This window comes from Rhinatrema bivittatum, chromosome 11 (genome assembly GCF_901001135.1).
Source record: "Rhinatrema bivittatum chromosome 11, aRhiBiv1.1, whole genome shotgun sequence".
NCBI classification, from domain to species: Eukaryota; Metazoa; Chordata; class Amphibia; order Gymnophiona; family Rhinatrematidae; genus Rhinatrema; species Rhinatrema bivittatum.
In genome coordinates, this window is record NC_042625.1 from 41,673,652 (window position 1) to 41,691,935 (window position 18,284).

The 18,284-nt window shown below is 40.2% G+C and overlaps 1 protein-coding gene across 2 annotated transcripts in view; it reads right to left on the reverse strand.

Moving 5' to 3' along the window:
- STX2 (syntaxin 2) overlaps nt 1–16,995 on the reverse strand; it is a 59,463-nt gene extending 42,468 nt beyond the window's left edge. The window contains exons 1-3 of one of the 2 annotated variants that reach the window (XM_029571263.1): nt 16,731–16,995; nt 9,521–9,598; nt 4,971–5,070 (exon numbers count right to left, since the gene is read on the reverse strand). In XM_029571263.1, coding sequence (XP_029427123.1) covers nt 4,971–5,070; nt 9,521–9,598; nt 16,731–16,760 — 208 coding nt within the window. In that variant the 5' untranslated portion in view covers nt 16,761–16,995. The remainder of the gene's footprint in view (nt 1–4,970; nt 5,071–9,520; nt 9,599–16,730) is intronic. The other variant, XM_029571264.1, reaches the window with a different exon arrangement.
- Nucleotides 16,996–18,284: the final 1,289 nt, after the last annotated feature.

Here is an 18,284-nt window from a genome sequence, read left to right on the forward strand (position 1 = left end):
GCTCCTGCAGAATCCGATGCTGTGAACCTCTTTCTGGGAGGCTTTCCGGAGGGGCAATGTCAGAAGGGCAAGACCGCTTGGCCCCCCCAGGCCAAAAAGGCCTGAGGCATTAACAAAATTAACGGGAAAAAGAAGGAAAATCCTGATTCCCCCCTCCCAAGGGATCGAGGTCCCCCTTTTCCAGCCTCTCCATGCCCCTCCAGGGCTCATCGGGGCAGGAATTAGCCGGCGACAGTGTCAGAGGGAGTTCCCCCTCCCCCAACTGCTTTCTCCTCCATGTGCGTGAAGGAAACCAAAATGGCCGCCGTTCCAGCGCTCAACGGGAATGGATCGTCCACCCCAGAGGAAGCAGCTCACACCTGCTGCAGCTCCCGCCACTGACAGAGTGCCCCCGCAAAGAGTCTTACCCACTAGGGAAGCAGCGAGAACAAGAGCTGGCCCGCGAAAGCTGCGTGCAAACCTCCCCACAAGCAAAGCAGCGGCTAGAACGCGGCATGGCTGAGTACCCAAGACAACCGCGGGGCTTGCACCAAAAATCGGAGCAAAGACAGCTCCTCGACCTGCCTCCACCACTATCTGCTGCCCGGGAAGAGCTGAGAGCATATTCGGGTCTGTCTCTTTCCTAAGAAATTGCCATGCTGGGTCAGACCAAGGGTCCATCAAGCCCAGCATCCTGTTTCCAACAGAGGCCAAAACCAGGCCACAAGAACCTGGCAATTACCTAAACACTAAGAAGATCCCATGCTACTGATGCAATTTATAGCATTGGCTATTCCCTAAGTAAAATTAATAGCCATTAATGGACTTCTCCTTCAAGAACTTATCCAAACCTTTTTGAACCCAGCTACACTAACTGCACTAACCACATCCTCTGGCAACAAATTCCAGAGCTTTATTGTGCGTTGAGTGAAAAAGAATTTTCTCCGATTAATCTTAAATGTGCTACTTGCTAACTTCATGGAATGCCCTCTAGTCCTTCTATTATTCGAAAGTGAAAATAACTGAGTCACATCTACTCGTTCAAGACCTCTCATGATCTTAAAGACCTCTATCATATCCCCCCTCAGCCGTCTCTTCTCCAAGCTAAACAGCCCTAACCTCTTCAGCCTTTCCTCATAGGGGAGCTGTTCCATCCCCTTTATCATTTTGGTTGCCCTTCTCTGTACCTTCTCCATCGCAACTATATCTTTTTTGAGATGCGGCGACCAGAATTGTACACAGTATTCAAGGTGTGGTCTCACCATGGAGCGATATAGAGGCATTATGACATTTTCCGTTCTATTAACCATTCCCTTCCTAATAATTCCTAACATTCTATTTGCTTTTTTGACTGCTGCAGCACACTGAGCTGACGATTTTAAAGTATTATCTACTATGATGCCTAGATCTTTTTCCTTGGTGGTAGCTCCTAATATGGAACCTAACATCGTGTAACTACAGCAAGGGTTATTTTTCCCTATATGCAACACCTTGCACTTGTCCACATTAAATTTCATCTGCCATTTGGATGCCCAATCTTCCAGTCTTGCAAGGTCCTCCTGCAATGTATCACAGTCTGCTTGTGATTTAACTACTCTGAATAATTTTGTATCATCTGCAAATTTGATAACCTCACTCTTCGTATTCTTTTCCAGATTTATATATATATATTGAAAAGCACCGGTCCAAGTACAGATCCCTGAGGCACTCCACTGTTTACCCTTTTCCACTGAGAAAATTGACCATTTAATCCTACTCTCTGTTTCCTGTCTTTTAACCAGCTTGTAATCCACGAAAGGACAACGCCTCCTGTCCCATGACTTTTTAGTTTTCGTAGAAGCCTCTCATGAGGGACTTTGTCAAACGCCTTCTGAAAATCCAAATACACTACATCTACCGGTTCACCTTTATCCACATGTTTATTAACCCCTTCAAAAAAATGAAGCAGATTTGTGAGGCAAGACTTCCCTTGGGTAAATCCATGTTGACTATGTTCCATTAAATCATGTCTTTCTATATGCTTTACAATTTTGTTCTTGAGAATAGTTTCCACTATTTTTCCTGGCACTGAAGTCAGGCTCACTGGTCTATAGTTACCTGGATCGCCCCTGGAGCCTTTTTAAAATATTGGGGTTACAATGGCCACCCTCCAGTCTTCAGGTACAATGATGATTTTAATGATAGGTTACAAATTTTAACTAATAGATCAGAAATGTCATTTTTGAGTTCCTTCAGAACCCTAGGATGCATACCATCCGGTCCAGGTGATTTGCTACTCTTTAGTTTGTCAATCTGGCCTACTACATCTTCCAGGTTCACAGTGATTTTGTTCAGTTCATCTGACTCATTACCCCTGAAAAGCATCTCCGGAACTGGTATCTCCCCAACATCCTCATTTGTAAACACGGAGGCAAAGAATTAATTTAGTTTTCTGCAATGGCCTTATCTTCCCTAAGAGCCCCTTTAACCCCTCTGTCATCTAATGGTCCAACAGACTCCCTTACAGGTTTCTTGCTTTGGATATATTTAAAAACGTTTTTATTATGAGTTTTGCCTCTATGGCCAACTTCATTTCAAATTCTCTCTTCGCCTGTCTTATCAATGTTTTCTTTTTTTTTTTCTTTTTTTTTAAACTTAAACCTCAGACACAAAACAAGATATACTTTCCTGAAGCAGAATGGCAGAGGCTCTGAAAAGATTGCACTGGGAGGGGAGGGAGCCAGACCACTGGCTGTCACCCCCAGTGCACACCAGCCTGAGCAATTTTGGGGTCCCCCTACCCCTGCTTGCTCCAGCCTTCTACGAGGAGGAATGGTCCCACTAGGACCAGCCAACCTCCTGGGAGACACAGTGCTCTCCTAAAACTGGAAATCCTAAAAGAAATCTTTTTTTTTTTGGTTCAAAACTGCAGATTTTGCACCACCTCCATCTGCTGGAGACAGAAATACTGAGGAGCTGCAGGTGGCACACCGGGTTAAGATGTGGTGACTGCAAAACTCTGTCTCCATCTGCTGGAAGGGAGGCAAAACCCAGGAATCTGGACTGATCTGGGTACGAACAGGGAATGGGGAGTAGGGAGAAGGTTGTGGTGGCTTGTCATGCCATGCCATGCCCTGAGAATATCCCTCTTAAAATTTGCTCCCCCCTTGGCAGTTCTAACCAGGAGCACTGGGGGAATGAGAGCGTGAGAAGTGGGGGCTGAGGGCTAGAGAAGTAGTAAGAAAATATCATGCTGCTATTTTGTTTACATCACCACACTGTGCTTTTTTAAATCGTTTTATTCAGTTACTTTCAGGCCGATACAGTACAGTGCGCTCCAACGGAGCGCACTGTTAACCCGCCATTGGACGCGCGTTTTCCCTTACCCCTTATTCGGTAAGGGGCCGAAAACGCGCATCCAACCCACCGAACTTAATAGCACCCTCAACATGCAAATGTATGTTGATGGCCCTATTAGGTATTCCCGGGCGATTCAGAAAACAAAATGTGCAGCCAAGCCACACATTTTGCTTTCAGAAATTAGCGCCTACCCAAAGGTAGGCGCTAATTTCTTCGGGCACCGGGAAAGTGTACAGAAAAGCAGTAAAAACTGCTTTTCTGTGCACCCTCCGACTTAATATCATGGCGATATTAAGTCGAAGATCCTGAAGGGTAAAAAAAGTAAAAAGAAAAAAAAAATTTGAAGTCAGCCCGCGGTTGTCTGGTCGAAAACCGGACGCTCAATTTTGCCGGCTTCCGGTTTCCGAGCCCGTGGCTGTCAGCGGGCTCAAGAACCGACGCCGGCAAAATTGAGAGTCAGCTGTCAAACCTGCTGACTGCCGCCGCTTCGGGCCAAAAGGAGGCGCTAGGGATGCACTAGTGTCCCTAGCGCCTCCTTTTGCCTGTTTCTACCACCGGGCCTCATTTAAATACAGAATCGCGCGCACAGGCGGACTTTACTGAATCGGCCCGTATGTTAGGTTAATGTGTTTCACAAGACTATAGTTTTCTTTGCCTGTCAATATTTCTTCAGGTGTAATTTGTTTCAATAAACTTAGTATTGCTTTCTTAAATGTGATATTCTAATGTCTTTATGCATGTTTTGACATCAAGATACCCACTGCAGACAAAAGAAGAGGTGAACAGGGAGGACTACCTTTCACACTTACTTGCAAAAATGTGCCAACAGTAGTACCCACCCATGCACACCCTGAAAAAAATTTAAAGGGACTGCTGACAGAGTGCCCCTGCAAAGAGTCTTCCCCACTAGGGAAGTAGCGAGAACAAGAGCTGGCCCACGAAAGCTGCTTCCAATCCTCCCACAAGCAAAGCAGCAGCTAGAACGCGGCATAGCTCAGTACCTGAGAAGACCGCGGGGCTTGCACAAAAAATCGGAGCAAAGACAGCTCCTCGACCTGCCCCCACCACTATCTGCTGCCCAGGAAGAGCTGAGAGCACAATTGCACTATGCAATCTTCCTTTGGCCATCAGTAATGCCAATTTGTAATATGGACACCCGTTTACTGAGGCCAATACGACACACGGCAGTCGTGGACAAAATGGTGCTCTGGATGAGGGTTGCTTTTGGCATCCCATTTCCCTTTTGGACTTAAGAGCTTGCAGACTGACTCAAAAGAAGGGCATGGCACCACGTCCTTGAGCTTGGTGCTCAGGGCGCTAGACCTTCTTGCCCAAATCTTGAGATAGCTCTGTCAATTCACTTCAAAATACATTATTCTTCTTAGCTTAAGAAAGGAAGATATGAATATCCAACATCCCCACTCTTTCAGCACAGTAACTACTAAAAATAATATTGACTTACTAGAAAAGAGCAGATTGTCCATGCCCTCTATTCTGTGAACCAGAGCAGGCTCCAAAGCAGAGTCTACCTCAAATAGCCTGCTATGGCAAAGATGGCCAGAAGGCTGGTCAAAGAGAGATGCTACTTGAATACATTAGTATGAATATAAATGTCTGATTATAATATAAAAATGAGGAGGAAAAACCCTTACTGTCTCCTGGATTTGGTGCTGAAAGGATCATACTGTGTTTCTTCTTTACTTCTTCCACAATTTGAGCAATTTTAGCTATTGAATTTCTAAGATCTTCTACCTATAAAAATAAATGGACAAAGGATCAATATTCACTTCCTAGTATTTAATAAAACTCAATACAAATAAGCAAGAAAAATCAGATAATTCTATAAAATATTTTACTTAAAATGGTCATTTAGTGATTCCATGAACAATGTTTCATGTACCTAGTTTAGGGCAGGCAAACTTTTCAGCACAAGGGTCATAATGGGGTCAACCCACCACCCATTAATCTGCCACTGCAATCACTTCACTTTCAGCCACACACCTCCTGCTGCCCGAGATTAACTGCTCCCCCAGATCATAGTTTGCCCACCTCTGATTGAGCTCAATAATTCATGCATTAACTTATGCTGCTTTTATAAGAAGCTTCCAACTATGCAACCTGTAGGAGGTTACATTATTTATCCATTCTTTTTTTAGATAAAAGTTATGGTAGCTGCTTCCATAATTCTGAAGTTAAACTTGTGGACAATGATGCAAAACTCCAAGGTACCCAGTCACCCAGATAACTAAAATTTGACATCCAGGGCCGGCCCAGTAACATGCAGAGTTTATGGCTCCACAGAGGTGGGCTGGGTGAGTTGTAAAAAGGCAATCAGGATGCTGTCCATGTGACCAAGCAGAGATGAGGCTGAGGGGAAGGAAGAAAAGCACAAAGATAAATTATGAAAATGAAAGAGCACTCTCTCCCTTCAACAAAAAAAACACATAAAAGAAAAATAAAAGCTACAAAGAAAAAGATGGAAATTATATTAAACAAGTATATTTTCCTTGGCTCCTAAAAGCTTCGACTAGTGCCTAACATTTCTAAATATTTTTCCTCCTATGCTCTTACGGCTAAGTTTTAAATCACATGCGCGCGGGGAAAAAGGGGGTACACCTGCGACAGGGCCTTGCACATGCTGCATGCATTTTAGAAGGGGCCCACCTGCGCACGTAACCCCCGTTACGCGCACAAAAGCCAGGCCTCGGCAAAGGGGTGGGGAGGAGGCCGGTACAGTGGTCATTTGCGGCCTTAATTGGAGTGGGCTTGGGAAGTCTGTGATGCTTCACCACGCGAAAATTGCACTATTCCACCCCTCCCCCACCTTGTGCGCACCACCCCGGATTTTCTAACACGCGCATGCATGTTATAAAATCGCATGTGCGTATTTTTTTTTTTTCTAAATCTACCCCTAACATATTTAATTCAAAATGAGCAAGGTATGTCTATTCTTTATCAAGTTATTGGACTGTGGTTTCACCAGCTTTTCAAAAGTCATATTTTACTGTGACAAGTGTAATAATGGGAATTTTAAAACTGATCCATGATGAAGTTTATACATGTATTCAGAAATTGCTGTTTATGCAATTTATAGCAGAAACATTCAAACCTTGTATTTACAGAGGCTTGCAAAAGGATTCAACCCCCCTAAAAAGTCAGATTATGGATTACAAATGATGCTTACATAGATTGTTCCAGACAGTATGTTTATTGCAAACCAGTATGATTTTAAAGTAAATTTTCAAAGCCACAATTCATTATTTCTCTGCATATTTTGTAAAATAAAATTAAAAACTGAAAAATGCTACTTGCTTAAGTATTCAACCCTTAAGATGTGGAAGCTCAAGATGTGGAAGGTCAATTTTGCCGGCGTCCAGTTTCCGAGCCCGTAGCTGTCAGCGGGCGCGAGAACAGACACCGGCAAAATTGAGCGTCGGCTGTCAAACCCGCTGACAGCCGCCGCTCCTGTCAAAAAGGAGGCGCTAGGGACGCGATAGTGTCCCTAGCGCCTCCTTTTCCCTGTTTCTACCGCGCCACCTAATTTGCATAGTGAATCGCGCGCACCGGCAAGGGGCCGGTGCGCGTGCCGGGAGAGCCGGCATTCGTCCGCTCTCCCGCGGGCTTTACTGTATCGGCCCGATACAGACTCTCTTTATAAGCAATGTCCTGATCAAAAAAAACACAACAGGTCCTTGCACTCCTATAGCAAAGGACATGGCCTTTCACAACACTACATCATGGGAAACAAAGTCTTGGTCAACAAACATAGCACAGTGTAAGATTTCACATGCTGCACCACCAAGAACTACTTCCCTTAAATGACTGGTAATTAGGTCTTCCTTCAATGCACTCCCACAGAACTACTTTACAAGAGCATGGGCTTTTTTTTTTTTTTTTTTTTTTTTTTTAAAGATAAGTACTGCAGGGCTGTCAAAAGAAGTGATTTTTTATTGGATGATACTGATCCTATGATAATAAGTAAAGACTGTTAGAATATACAAAACAATTGGTGCTTACTGAGAAAGTTAATGAAAATTACTAATCTGTCTCTATTGCAATGTTTTGAACCACAATATATTTTGAGATCTTTTCTATGTTTAAAAGGGGGTTTTTTTTTCTGTGATGGCAGCTGAAACTGTTGAGCACCTGCAGAGGTCGATAACTCATGAATGCTGTCTGAGGTTTTTCCCTTCAAGCTTTTTTGTTTTCCAAGAGATGATTTTGAATATTTTGGTGCAAAATGTTGCACTTGCAGTAGCAGACTTTAAGATACATTTGTTAAGAGTTTATATTAAACTACAAAAAAAAGTAAAAAAATTATTTTCGGTTTGATTAATTAGTTGTTAGTACAAGAAAAATTAAACCATGTTTTCAAAGATCTGGGAGCCTCTTTCATAGTTACAAACTACAAATATATATATTTTATTATCCATCTTGAAAAATATATTTGTAAGAAACATTGTGCAGGATGACCGTAGGTGAATATTCAGTTTGGCAGGTGATAATTATTCTATCACAACCAGTTTTATATCTTAGGAAATTGGGAGAAAATGCAGCAGAAAAAAATTAAATAAAAAAAAGATGCCACCATATTGCTCCTCCCAAAAATCAGACATTCCATAACTTTTGAGTTCTATCCATAATTAGGTTTAAAAAAAAATGCCACTTTATCAGACCTGACATCAAAAGGATTGTACAGATATTGGTTACACAATCATTAAGCTCATTGACTGTTTTACTTCATCTATTGACTAAATCCAGAAGGATCAGCCTTCTCTTGCTTCAGAAAATAAATCATTTTATCAAAGTTCTTCATTTAAAATCACCGACAGACCATTATATCCATTCAGAGCTGACAGGAAATGTGTCCCTAAACAGAAGTGCCTGTGTTTCTATCTGGCTGTAAATTCCCTAGGAGACACAGAGGTGAGAAAAGCCAACATGTAAGTGCTGTGCATGTGATGGCTCAGGAATGTGGGACTGACATTACAGGCTAAAAATGCAGGTCTGAACCGAAATATGGAATTAAGACACTTGCTCAAGAGGAACCTCTATTTGGAACTATGAGAATGATCAGTTTTGAAGGTGTTAAGTAACTCAAATAGGGTAAAACCTTTCCTACCCCCTGGGTAAATAGAAGTTCCTGAACTTTACAAGATAAAATAACCTGCACAATGAGTGAATTTTTCTGCACAGCTTTAATGCAGGACACAAAGCTCTTACTACTACATTTGTGTTTGATTTTCCTTGATGAGTCATCACAAAAGTGTTCTTCCATCCAATCTACATATAAAGTGTTACCAGAATACCAGCCTAGGGTACACCTCTAAATTGACAGACAAAATATTGTAGACCAACATTACAAAAATCGACCCACTCGAAAGATACATCCATGTACAATATTACTAAATATAAAATGTAGCTTTCTACTTCAATAACTTCTTCAAAAGTGCCATTAACTGCTCCCCAGGCTAATAACCAGAAAATCAAATAAAGAACAAATCCCATAACTGTGGTGAAATGGAAGAAAGTAATCTGCTGCTGTGACCTCTGCCTATCACTGGCTAATACTGCATTCAGCTTATGCTGTAATCACCTGCAAACATAAAAAAAGGTTACATGTAATGCAACCAATTCAAACTGTTATTTGGAGTCATTTGATTTGGGTCACAAAACAAAGGATTATTATTACCTTCAATTATATGTCAATAGCTTGATACTTCACATCAGAAATATCTTTGTGACAGCTGTGTTGTGAACAAGTATTCACAGAAAAAGCAAAATGCATTTCCTGTATGGCACTATTAATTTATTCTCAAAATAAGAAAAAATGTATCTATGAGCTGGAGAAAAAAAAACACCATCTACAATGATTTGCCTTTTTTTTCCCTTCTTGATGTATTTTATTAAAACAATCTAATAGCATTATCACTTCAAATCACGATATGGAAAGAAAGTTGGTTCATAATGTACACACTGACTAGCCCTCTCAGTCCAGAAATAGAAGTAGTTCACATATAAAGGCTCAATTCCAGAAAACCTCAATTTGCAGAAGCATATACGGATCTTATTTTCAATATTACAGATCAAAGGATTTGTCTAAAGCTGTAACACAAAGAACCCTTCTGCAAAAACCTTGTATCCTGAACCAACTATTCTGGTAACAAAAAATGTTCATATTAAAGAACTATGTGTTTCTTACCTGATGGAAAAAATCATCCATAAAATGGTCCTTTTCAATAACAACCGTTGTCTCTCCATCTTCCTCATTTCCTTTACACTGGAAAGAAAATATTGATTTTAGGTGTGTTATGAACAGTATGTCCTCAACTCCAAAAACATTGCAACAGCATCTATAGAAAACATGTGCAACTGTACATGGGTCTGAATAGAGAGGAAGGAGCAATAAATGCTAAATTGCAAGGGGTATAATTTTTAATTTGTGTACTTGGTCCTGGTTGATGACTAGCAGCTCTTTAAAGTGCAACCCTATTTGGGTTTTTGCAGCTGAAAGCTAGTCCTGCATGATGTCTGGGAACAAACAATGCACATGTTTTTATTAGCCCGTAACTTGCTTTCTTTGCATGCTGGTCATTGTTTGTTTATTTAGTTGGACTTATAACCTGCACAATTACATCTAACAGAGGCCCTTAATGGATAACAGATAAACATCACAAAAGATGCAAATCAATATAATAAAAACAAATGCTAAGCACAAAGCAAAAAATATTAGAAGTCAGGCATTAACAACAGGGTATGCAAAAAGCAAGCATCCCTGCCAAAGAATATACAGTAAGACCTGCAACATAATGGACGAGACCTGACAAAATGGTTCAAGGAATAGAATAGCCAAGCCTTTATGAGTTTACGGAATGGATAGGGCCTCCAATGTGTATTACTCTAAAAAGAAAAAAACATTTGTGCTGTGTTTTTGGGAGATTTCATGATTGATTTTGTTTGCTTAATGTTTCCTCTGGGTATCCTACTCAGAATTGTCCCTTAGGAAACTTAAGAAAGAATTGCAATTAAAATGTTTCACCTTCTAAGTACTTCCTGGGGGTGCAAACCATTTATATTCTCATAAACCATGCCTTTGAACACTGTCTGGCCTCTGTTAGACTGCACAAAAACTTTTGTTCAAACAGCACATGTACTGTTACCCGCAGAGAAAGGTATGGATGTGTTCAATCTGCGCCTTAGATAATTCAATCCTGATGGTGGGGAAAGATCAGGGAATTAAGTCTACAAATGTAGATGCTTTTTTTGCTGGGCCCTTTCAATACTTCTGTTATGTTTCAGATTGCTAGTTTCATCTGACATGCATGCAGTTTAGTTAACTGTATTTAAATGTCCAGAATTTGGCCTCTTAGTGAAAACAGGAAAATCAGCCTAAAAAAAAAGTAAATATGAGTTACATAAGAACATAAGAAAATGCCATACTGGGTCAGACCAAGGGTCCATCAAGCCCAGCATCCTGTTTCCAACAGTGGCCAATCCAGGCCATAAGAACCTGGCAAGTACCCAAAAACTAAGTCTATTCCATGTAACCATTGCTAATGGCAGTGGCTATTCTCTAAGTGAACTTAATAGCAGGTAATGGACTTCTCCTCCAGGAACTTATCCAATCCTTTTTTAAACACAGCTATACTAACTGCACGAACCACATTCTCTGGCAACAAATTCCAGAGTTTAATTGTGCGTTAAGTAAAAAAGAACTTTCTCCGATTAGTTTTAAATGTGCCCCATGCTAACTTCATGGAGTGTCCCCTAGTCTTTCTACTATCCGAAAGAGTAAATAACCGATTCACATCTACCCGTTCTAGACCTCTCATGATTTTAAACACCTCTATCATATCCCCCCTCAGTCGTCTCTTCTCCAAGCTGAAAAGTCCTAACCTCTTTAGTCTTTCCTCATAGGGGAGTTGTTCCATTCCCCTTATCATTTTGGTAGCCCTTCTCTGTACCTTCTCCATCGCAATTATATCTTTTTTGAGATGCGGCGACCAGAATTGTACACAGTATTCAAGGTGCGGTCTCACCATGGAGCGATACAGAGGCATTATGACATTTTCCGTTTTATTCATCATTCCTTTTCTAATAATTCCCAACATTCTGTTTGCTTTTTTGACTGCCGCAGCACACTGAACCGACGATTTCAATGTGTTATCCACTATGACACCTTCTAGCCATATTGCCGTAACACACTAAATGTGATTAATGTATAGACAACTATATTTAAAACATTTATAAGCCGCAGCATCCAATGTTCTTCATGGTGTATAAATAACATGATCATAACAAACACACCCATTACAAATTACCAATCTCAACAAATACTACTACCATGGCCACTAAACTAGCAAAAATTATATTCCATATGGTCTGGAAGTTATTTCAAAACCTAAATATCTATTTTGCAAAATCTGGAACTATACAAAAAAAAAAAGTATACACAAGATCAAAGTTATAGGGTGGAGCCAGATGATGCTCAGTCTAACTGAAACATTTGGCTGCTTGGGAAAATTTTGGGGGCTCAAAATCCAGTCAGTCATCCATTCATGAGATTCATGAATATTGCAGCATAGCTACTACAGTCTATAAGTGAAGTGTAGCCTATTGGTTGGAGCTGCTGACTGAGAGTCAGGGAAGCCTGGTTTCAAATCCTATTTTTCTCATTGAGGCTCCTTATGACCTGGGGCAAGTCACTTCACCCTCCATTGCCTCAGATACAAACTTATTGCCCAATTTACCATGCATCTCCCCCATAGACACAGAATGGAAGAAAAGCCTTAAATCAAGTCTATAGATTATAAGCCCTTTGGCGCAGGGACCTACCAACTAATTGAATCTGTAACTTGCCTTGAGTTGAAATTTAGAATGGGAATTTAAAAGTCACAATATCCTTATACAATGCTACATAGACAAGCGTGCATTTATAAATTACAGATTTAAACCATAAATGCTTACCATTCTGTTGGTAGCTTATATGCAGCAAAATGTTACATGCAAAACGAGACAGAACTATAGCTTTCATTCAATATGTGTAACAGCTCCTTTTCTTGGGACTCTGCCTAACAAGTTTTGCATTATTTTATTGGGATACTGTGATTTATAGACTGTGTATTAGATTATATAATCAAGACAGACTTTCAGCTTGGCAGTTCTTTCAAATATGAAGTAGCTGCTGATCTATTCAGGTTACCCCACGTCTTCTGTTAAGAGTTATAACAGCCACTCTCTCTAAGTTACCCTCATGCAGAAATGTTACAACTAAAAATTAAAGATTGTTTCATTTTCATTTTCTACCCACTAGGGATCCTCTATGTTTATCTGATGCTCTTTTGAATTCACTACTTCTTTCAGAACAGCAATCCATGCATCAACTATTCTTTCTGTGAAGAAATATTTCCTGATATTGTTCCTGAGTCTACCCCTTGGAGTTTCATATCATGACCCTTAGTTCTACCACTTTCTTTGAAATAGAAAAGGTTGAATTCTTGTGCATCATTTAATAGCTTTCAGGTATTAAAAAGTCTATCAAAGCTACCCTGTCTCGCATCTTCTCCATGGTATACATAGTTATGACCTTCAGTTCCATCTCATAAGTCTTTCTAAATATCTTAGCAATGCTGCCAAATAATTTTTGTTTGTAGCTTGTTCTGTTATTGTTCCTTTTCCTTAGACTAACAGGAAACTCATAACAATGAGCTTCATCTACAGTGTAGCAGTTAAATTGCAAATTCAATTAGCCAGTGACATTGAGATTTTAGGATATGGCCCATGATCAATAAGACATTTAGTTATAAGATTTTTCACCAATTTTTTTAAACAGGTTTTATTACCGACTCATCTGAAGATATTACTATGTAGTACAAGGGAAAGCTGCTGCATTGGTGACTAAAGTCTTAAAAATGAATACAAGCCAGAACACATGATTCACATCACCCACTATCTGGTACTGTTGAAGTAAGACTGGTATATCCTACGAAATATGCTTAAAAAAAACCCAACAAAATTTTAAATGATTTTGTACTCAACAGTACCCCCCAGCACTTTTTCACCTTCTTTACAAATATCACAACATTCTCTCCATAATAATGCAAAGATGATCAAATCCTAACATCAGATGCAATTCTACTAAAGGTATTTTATCTCATAAAATATCTAGACATCAAGATCATTTATTGCATGGAAAGAAAAAAATAATTTATAAACATAAAACCACAAATTTTCATTCATCTTTCTCTTGCAGAGAAAATTTCCCCCCATTGCCAGCAAGCTACATTGCAGTATGATGTAAAACCAAAATGTTATACCTAAAAGTATTCCAAAATCACAAACAATGGAACCAGGGGAATGCACTTCAAATATTCAGTATTCAATGCCAAAGGAGATGCAAAGAAACTTAGTTGGTCCAAAATTTGAAAGGTTTAAATAAAGGTTTCTTTATTATTCAATGCGGCAACTGAAAAATAAAGAAACCTTTATTTAAACCTTTCAAATTTTGGACCGACTAAGTTTCTTTGCATCTCCTTTGGCATTGAATACCTAAAAGTATGCCAACATTCTAACAAAAACGTATACACGAACATGCAATTTGAAATAGCAAGCCAATGAATTGTAGTGTAATTTAGGGTCAGCAATCAAATACTAACTACCATCATTTCCTGCATTTGTATAGTAATAGCATACTTGTGCCAATTATAGCAGTACTTTGGGGATTTTAGAAAGATAGTTCTGCTTTATGCAGCTTGTTGTACATAGGCCACTCAAATTTTAAAGGATATAGTAGCACACGCACATTGTGTCCTCATCCATTTTAGCTACCTTGAATTCTCAACATGTAATTATTAAAAAAATCCCAGGTCAGAAAACAAGATTTGTCTTTAATTTTATAAAATTTGCATTGACCTAGACACAAACTGGTATTAGAATAGGAACCAGCAGCACAAACGGAAACTGGGATTGTTAAATGAAACTTCATTTCCTTTGGGTTATGTTTTATGAAACGCAGACACAAGACATGTTTATGCATGCTAAGACTACGTTTAGTATGCAGTCAACAAGGAGGAAACCGAGACTGAAATGAAAATACCTCTGGGTATTGCTGCATGTGATGATAAACACATCAGCAAGCAAGCAGATTGATTGCAAAATAAAACATTTTGCATCAGATGTATAACAAAATGTCTGCAGTACTACACTGACAACATCAAAAGAGGATGCCACAATTAGAACTGTTCAAATGAGCATAAAGAAAGTGGAATTTAAGACCACCTTTGTGATAAATTCAGTTATCTGTGGTCTCCCTTATGAAGATTTATTTTTGCCTTATGCCATTTCAATTAATTGCAGAAGCACTTACAAATAAAAGCATAAAAATAAATCAAATCCAAGTACATTTTTGTGCTTGTTTCATTCTAATGTATAAAGAAGTACGTTTGCACACAATGCACTCAGTTGGCCTAGATTCTCTGTATTTTGGTCCCATTCCAACTTGAGATGAAAAGCAAAATCAGTTTAATAGCCTCAGCTAGGAGAAAATAGGCATCACAAAACTGCAGAGTTTTATCACAAGTAACCAAAGTCTAGCTATTATAAGTAGAAGCAATTGACTTAGACAAGAGTAAAAATTAGAGTTCCTACAGTCTCTATGTAGACAATTTGGTGCTGCTCCCACAGGAACTGTCTGCATCATACTTTCCTGTTGTTAAGGAAAGACGTTCTTTTGCTAATGCTGTCCATCCCTTTAGACTTGGCACAATAATGAAAATGGAAAGGACAGCTAATTCTATCACTTTAGCTTTTTAAATGGGCCACAAATATCCATAGCAAAAAACAAGATTTAACAAATTGTAAAATATTTGACAATAATTTTGTAAATATATCAAAAAAGGATAATCATGAATTTGGGGTGTATGTACACAAAACATACATATATATATATATATATATATATATATATATATATATATAAATAAATAAATATATATAAATAAATAAATATATATATATATACACACATACACACATTTATTTTATTTATTTATTTAATGTCTTTTTTATACCGATAACCGTTCACACATCGTATCGGTTTACAGTTAAACAGGAACCATTGGGCAGAACCCTTACATATAACATTGCAAACAGGTTAACTTTTGGGCAGGGCCCTTACATAAAATTGAGAACAGCAAAATCACTATATACATATCACCAAAACTATATACAAAAGATAAGTACATAAATAGCCGAGTCAAAGTACAAAATCGATAGGCATACAACGTAATCCGAGAAATAAATCATAAGTCGCGTATCAGATTCTAGGAGAATCACTTATTTAATCAGTAAGGATTTATGTAATGGGAGGTGATGTGTGGTAAGCATCACACACACACACACAGTGAGCGATTTCATTTCCAGGCATAAAATAAAATCCCCTAGCTTTACTTATATGTTTATTAGTGTTTATGAATCACTATTGATGAAATTTTCCTTCAATTAAGCTGAAAAATCATATCTTCAACTGTAAGTTCTGCTAAAATAAACTGCCAAGTTTGCAAATGGTAAACAAGAGATCAAACTGACCATTGATGTTAGCAATATATTTTTAATACCTTGAAATTGTTTAGTTTAGAAAAATTATTTTGGGGAAAAAGAATATATATTGGATAATATGCTGCTAAAAATAAACATTCTCAACTTGGATTTTCAAAGTCTTCTAAATACAGCTTTGCCACTAGCACTAAAGCGAGTCCATCCACAGTAATTCAAGGCAAAAGCGTTAAATGCCAGTACATATATCTCAGCTAAGGGCTAATGACGAGTTCCCTAAAGGAGCCTCAACTAGTCAAGATGGGCTCACGAGTGAAACATGACCAATTCTACCCTGCAAACTGACTTTCAGAAACCAAGCCCAATCACTCACACCAACAACATTAAGGGGAGAAGAGGGAAATAAAAGAGCTGTATCCAGCAGTCTGGTGCGTGGATACAAAGAGAGCCTTGATAAACTTATCCCGGGCCTGGAAAAAGAATATATTTACTGCTATTTAATTATTTTAACGCGTTTTCTTGGGACGGCCAGGGCTGGGAGAAGCTTACGTTTCTGGCTATATAAAAAACAGCATTTATATATAGATAGCTCACACACGTCCTCCCTTAACGTTGCAACAAGAGCTGCCAGATGTGTTCAAAATATGCTTTAAAATGGGTGTTAAATGAGGCCCTGGCGAGGAAATAGTCGGTTTGAGGAAGGGGACCCAAAGCTTGCTCCTAATTCATTCCAGCGGGGTAAAATGGATTAAAATGAATAGTAAAATAAAAATTAAAAAAAAAATCTAACGGTGGCCGCCCAGGCGCGACTAACGGATCCTCGAGATAACGGGGCGCGGCCGAGCAAACACCGCCCTCACCGCTGTCAGGTCGGCCAGCCGGTCCCTCATCCCCGAAGCCGCCACGAACGCTCCGCGCTGCCACAGCTCCTAGCCAGCCGGTCGCGCCTCATGAACCAGCTAACGTCGAGGGGCTTCCCTTGCCAATGGCCGGCAGGGCGTCCCTGCGCCGCTCGCAGGCACTGAAAGGAGAGGCGGGCCGCAGGGAGGGAATCACATCTCCTACCCCCCTGGCCTCGGCTCCACCTGGGCCCAACCGCGCTCCGTACCGCCTCCCTGCCAGCCCCCGCTGCCATAGCAACCGCAGCACGGGGGGAGGGTCCCCATTCTACGCATGCGTACGGGACTTCGCGCGCCCCCATCGGCATCCCTAGGGGCACGGCTGGGGGAGGGTAGGAGAGGGGGTAGCTATGCAAAGTAGGAGGAGGCGGGTTATGCGGTTATTGATGTAATAGGGTAAAAAGCCTAAGACCCCACCTCCTCCGTCAGGCGGTGGGATAAATAAATACCCAGAGGGTGACGTCAGGGCGTCTCCGGCTCCAGGGAAGAAGCATAAGGGCTGGGAGGAGGCTGTGGCTGCTGATGTGCTGCACGGGGCTACCGGCAGCATCCAAGTCCCAAGATGCTCTCTCTTATCATGTGGGCCACAGTTCTGTGATCCGCTTGATTACTGGATGTGTGTGAGGATGGGATGATTACAAAATAGAAAAAGAAGCAAAAAAATGTTTCCTAGCATTTGAAACATTTTCCTTTGGTTTACTTATACATTTTGGGTAAATTAGTGTGGGTGCCATGTTGGCCCACTTGATTGCACGAAAATAAAACTTAGCTAACAAAAAAGAAATATTATAGACTGATACCTTTTTAACGACAATCAATACTTATCTGGATTAGCTTTAGATAGCTGTACTGTCTATCCCAGAAATATATAGGGGCCGATGTAATAAGCTGCGTTAAAGTTGCTGTGGGTTTTTGTGCACATTTGCATGGGTTTTTGCGCAGTTTTTCCTGCACTAGTCTTACACATGTATATAATAACATGTTCAGCTCCTGAAAAACACTTAAAAACCTACGTCCGGTTTTAAACAAGTACATGCAAAGGAGGCAATTAACTACTACCCTTAAGAGAAACATGGGGGTTACCTGCACGGAGCGGCAGTTACTACCTTGGGAAGCTTGCTGGGCAGGCTAGATGGACTATTTTAGTCTTTTTCTGCCGTCATTACTATGTTAATATGTTACTATGTTAGTCACGGGCTATGCAGGGAGCTGCACATTGGTTAGTGCGGGGTTTTTTATCACCTGGGTCAGGGCAGGAGTTAAGTTAAAGCGCGTGTCTGGAGGCCGGTTTACTCCATTACTGGCATTAGTGTGGTTGTGTGTCCGTGTAGTTCTGGATTACCTTCATTTTTTCCGGATGCTATGGTACATTTTGCGGGTCGGCTGAAGAAATCTGTGCTGCATTTCCCGCACTTACTGGCATCCACTGGTACAACTGTCATACAGTCAGACATGGAACATGAAGGGGATAGACATTGTTCTACCCACCTTCAGTCCCACTCTCGGGCCTCTAAC